Here is a 4,481-nt window from a genome sequence, read left to right on the forward strand (position 1 = left end):
ATGTAGCAGGTGAATTTTTCATATTTGTTGTTATTCTGTTGACACGTGCCATCACATCGTGGAGGTTTCCTACAGGAGTTTTGTACACCTCCTGTTTAATCGTTCCCCATACGTAAAAATCCAAAGGATTTAATATTTTGTAATTATCAACAATCAATTTCTTTTCTAAAACTTTGTTTTTTTTGCGCTTTACAAAACAGCACAAGCGCCATCTAACGGCATTTGTTCCAATTGTGCTATTGGTTCTTGACGTTCTTCCCAGTAAACATGAAATATACATGAAATGTTTCAAATGAACCAGAAATTTATTATGAATGCAATGTTTCTTAATTACGTCGAAAATTTTCGTCTGAAACATTTCTAAAAATTGTTTCGCTAATGATGTTTCAGACGCGTGTATGTTATATCTAGTTTAAAACTATAATTAGTCCACATGCGCAGTAGCGCAATCCTACAATCATTCTTGGTGCACTTTGGTGTCCATGTGTGTGATGTGTGAATTTTTCATCGGTGCTCGGCCCTTTCGACTATTCGATTATTAAGTAGGTACTTATCGTGCAAGCATGTCTCAGGAACATCAACCAACACTGGTAAGTTAAAGTTAATTCCTCCGTCTGAATTTACCCTGTATTTCTAAAACATAACCTCACCTTTTAACCACACTTTGGCGCTAATTTTTGTGGTTTTTCGTGGGTGTTTTGTAGTTGTGACTGTTTTTCAAAGTAATGCAAAAATGAATAAAAGCAATAAACCATTAATCTCGAAACGACATTTACGTCGAATAGTGTCAGAAGAGTTCACTAAAATAAAATCAGAACTAAAAATCAGAACCCCATCAAAAAATCTAAGCACTGCTGAAGCAGAGGCTTCTAACAAGCAGGGATGTGATGACAACGCTGTTATAAACACTAATAATAAACAAACCCTAAACGAGATCGAAATATTATCGCAGTTGTCGACGGGAACATCTAATAAGGAATCATTTAACACTCAAACAACTTTACCAAAACCGTGTGTGGGTGGCTTATTTTATGAAAATAATTACGATATTCCCATAAATCAAATGAAAAATTTTCAAGTGGAAATGGTCAACAACAATCAATATAGAGAAAATAATGATAAAAATAATGAGAACTTTGTCCACACTATCACAAATTGGATATTAAAATACAGGGCACTGCTTTCACAAACTGCTATAAATGAGCTATTGGCTATTTTGAGAAGGAAAGGGTATGACTTTCCCAAAGACACAAGGTCTTTACTTCGAACACCAAGTAAACCGTCTACTGATGTATGTAATATTAAAGATGGTCAGTATTACCACTTTGGACTTGCCAACGGCATAAAAAAACTGTTACACCATGGAATGCATTTGCCTGACAATTTAATATTAAATTTGGACTTGAATATTGATGGTCTACCATTGGTGAAATCATCCTCGAGCCAATTTTGGCCGATTTTAGTGTCCACCAGTTTTAAAGAGTCTCGTTGTTCAACATTTTTAACTGGCCTCTATCATGGGCTTAAAAAACCGGATAATATAAAAGAATTTCTAAATCAGTTTGTGAAAGAATATAAAATGTTGGAATCAACAGGTATTGAAATTAGTAATGGAATTAAAGTTTTTCCAAAATTAAGGAATATTATTTGCGACGCCCCTGCAAAATCTTTTATTTTGTGTGTTAAGGGGCATACAGGATATTCTAGTTGCACTAAGTGTACGCAAGAGGGGACATACTTCAATGGTAGGGTGGTTTTTCCACTTACTGAGTCTACACTTCGAACAGATGAATCTTGCAAACAAAAAACCGATATAGACTATCATCAGGGAAGTAGCCCATTGGAAGAGCTTAACATTGGATTTGTAACGCAAGTACCATTAGACTATATGCATTTAGTTTGTTTGGGCGTGATGAAGAAATTGGTGACATTTTGGGTAAAGGGAAATAGAAGTGTCAGGATAGTTGATAACGATAAACTTGATACGTTAAAAATTAATATTGGACGAATGAAGACTTCTATTCCGCAAGAATTTTCGAGATTACCCAGAGATTTGATGGAAGTTGAGAGATTTAAAGCAACTGAATTCCGTCAATTACTTTTATACACTGGGCCAATTATTTTAAAAGACATTTTAACAATAGATCAATATAAACACTTTATATCTCTACATGTCGCTATCCGAATTCTATGTTCAGAGAATTTAATTGACAAATATATAGATTCTGCTCGCTTTCTTTTAAAGTATTTCGTTGAAAATTATGGTTCTTTATATGGCAAGGAATTTATTTCGCACAACGTTCATAATTTACTGCATTTGGCTGATGATTGCAAACTGCATGGGAGCTTGGATCACTTTAGTGCGTTTCGTTTCGAGAATTTTTTATATAAACTGAAGAAACTTGTTAAATGTTCTCGATATCCCTTACAACAGATCATATGTCGTTATCAAGAGAGAGCAGGTTTATYCAACCCTTTAACAATTCGTTACCCACAGCTAAAAATCGAGATTGATGGGAATATCAGATTTAATGAAAAKGTYATTWGWTTTAAAAAGTTACTCTTAAAAGATTTTGAAATTACACTTAACGACAAAGACAACTGCGTTYYTTTAAAAGATAAAAGTTAYATGTTGGTAACGAATATTTTTYAAGATGATCAGAAGAATATTTTYATCTACGGAAAAAAATACTTAAAAGCTTTACCACTGTACGATCTTCCTTGTAATTCTTTAGAATTGTTTGGTATAGCAGTGTGTGAAAAATTGTCTAATTATTTTTGTAAAGCGTTATATACTGAAATTCATCGGAAATGCTTATCTTACCCATTAGAAATTAGTAAGCGAATCATTGTGCCTTTACTGCACAACGAATCAAATGATGTCACGGAAATTTAGTGTCATCCATATTTACTATTAATCTAAAAATGTTATCAAAATTTTAGTTAATTAGACTACATACGTATATCATTACATATACTTCTTATATTAAATCATATTTGGTCTTTATCACGTTATTAATTATATTTTATTAAATTTTTTTATTATTAATCGGATAAGAGAAAGGTAAGGCAACAATAAATAAATTTTCTTTCAATTTCGTTATTTTTAGTGGACTGTAGTGGAATTTCTCAATGCAAATAACGAAGATTGCAAAGTCATTTCCACAGTGCCATGTAATTGGCTTTTCGAAGATAATGAAAAAACATTTTGTTATTGGCCTCCAAAAAAAAAGTAAGAAAAGAAATAAAAATTTGCGCAACTCCTCAAGACAACTGGGACACTCATATGGTTTACCCACTGTTGGATTCCCCAGGTATTTTATTATACTTAGTAAAAAACGTTTAAAAATATTAATTTAAAAAACGCAGTTCCTTATAAAGATGCTATCTGTTTTGAAAAAAAAAAAAAGAGAAAGAAACGGATGAATCGGAAGAGGATCATGCAGATATACTCGTAAGAAGAAGAAAAAAAAGAAAAATGGATAGTGACTTTATCTCTTCATATGATTCCGCTGAAGAAAATATTTTGCCACCTTTACCTAAAATACCTCTACAAGCTGTAGAGACCCCAAGGTCAATAGGATCAGATGATACTTGTAAAAATATATTATGCTTGTTTATTTGAAATCATTATATTTTGTTTCCAGTATCAATGAAATCGGCAGATCTGATGCCACCACCGCCACCTCCACCGTCAGTTCCTGGTTCTTCATCAGTAGGTAAAGCTCATAAATTGATACTGTGAATACTATTCATATCATGTATTATTTTTTTGTAGAAATTGTTCAAATTGAATTCGCCGAAAATTTACCTCTTCAAGAATTACAAATCGAAAACAGTTGCCCTCATACAATAGGTAAAAAAATAATAATAATTAACTGGTATATATATTCAACAATTTCAGTTGAAGAAAACCAACAAGTACGCGATAATTATGTGGAGAATGTTTTGGATGCAATTCTAAAACAAGTAATAGAAAACAAAAAATTATTAGAGACCATATCCAATCAAATGCAGAGTATAAAATCGGGTAGTGCGGGAGAGATGGAAAAAGTATCAAAATTTGATACACTTCCAAAATTTGGAATTAAAAAATATTCAGAACTTCTAAAATATGACCAATTGGTCCTTAATTGCGCCAACGCCCAAAAACAATTGGTAAGAATTGTTTTTTTAATGTAGAATAAAACAGTAAAAAATACTTTCAGGAAACAATGTTTCAACTTGTTGGAGGAGCCACAGAGAGGGAAAACATTAGAAGAGGCGAAGATGAGACAGTGGTAGCGCAGAGCGCCACCTGTCGGTGTGTGGAGAATCCAGACCTCTAAACACCAGTTGATGTGGGGGAGCCGGCATTGGTCATGTAATTCAGCGCCTGGCGGGGTATTTGCCCGAGGAGTAGCTGTTTTGGCTGATGTCGGTTTACCTCTCCCGGTGGGCGTTTTTGGGAGATTTGCTTTGCAAATTCCCAGCCCCCGGTG

The 4,481-nt window shown here is 33.6% G+C and overlaps 1 protein-coding gene across 1 annotated transcript; it reads left to right on the forward strand.

Moving 5' to 3' along the window:
• Positions 1-468: 468 nt before the first annotated feature.
• Positions 469-4,341, forward strand: LOC123015444. The gene is made up of 7 exons (XM_044415172.1): positions 469-590; positions 3,111-3,314; positions 3,370-3,596; positions 3,648-3,719; positions 3,779-3,856; positions 3,905-4,158; positions 4,209-4,341. The coding sequence occupies exons 3-7, from the start codon at positions 3,479-3,481 to the stop codon at positions 4,326-4,328; spliced, it is 642 nt and encodes a 213-aa protein (XP_044271107.1). The 5' UTR covers positions 469-590; positions 3,111-3,314; positions 3,370-3,478; the 3' UTR covers positions 4,329-4,341.
• The last annotated feature ends 140 nt before the right edge of the window (positions 4,342-4,481 follow it).

This window comes from Tribolium madens, unplaced genomic scaffold (genome assembly GCF_015345945.1).
Source record: "Tribolium madens isolate multiple individuals breed KSU strain unplaced genomic scaffold, Tmad_KSU_1.1 Scaffold_19;HRSCAF=116;Tcas5.2_LG9, whole genome shotgun sequence".
NCBI lineage: Eukaryota > Metazoa > Arthropoda > Insecta > Coleoptera > Tenebrionidae > Tribolium > Tribolium madens.

Excerpts from the sequence above, each read along its gene's own strand:
- LOC123015444 (XM_044415172.1), top strand. The coding sequence starts at position 3,479 with ATGGATAGTGACTTTATCTCTTCATATGATTCCGCTGAAGAAAATATT. Across the intron at positions 3,857-3,904 it reads CAGTTGCCCTCATACAATAG|TTGAAGAAAACCAACAAGTA; the intron begins GTAAAAAAATAA and ends CAACAATTTCAG. Across the intron at positions 4,159-4,208 it reads CCAACGCCCAAAAACAATTG|GAAACAATGTTTCAACTTGT; the intron begins GTAAGAATTGTT and ends AAATACTTTCAG.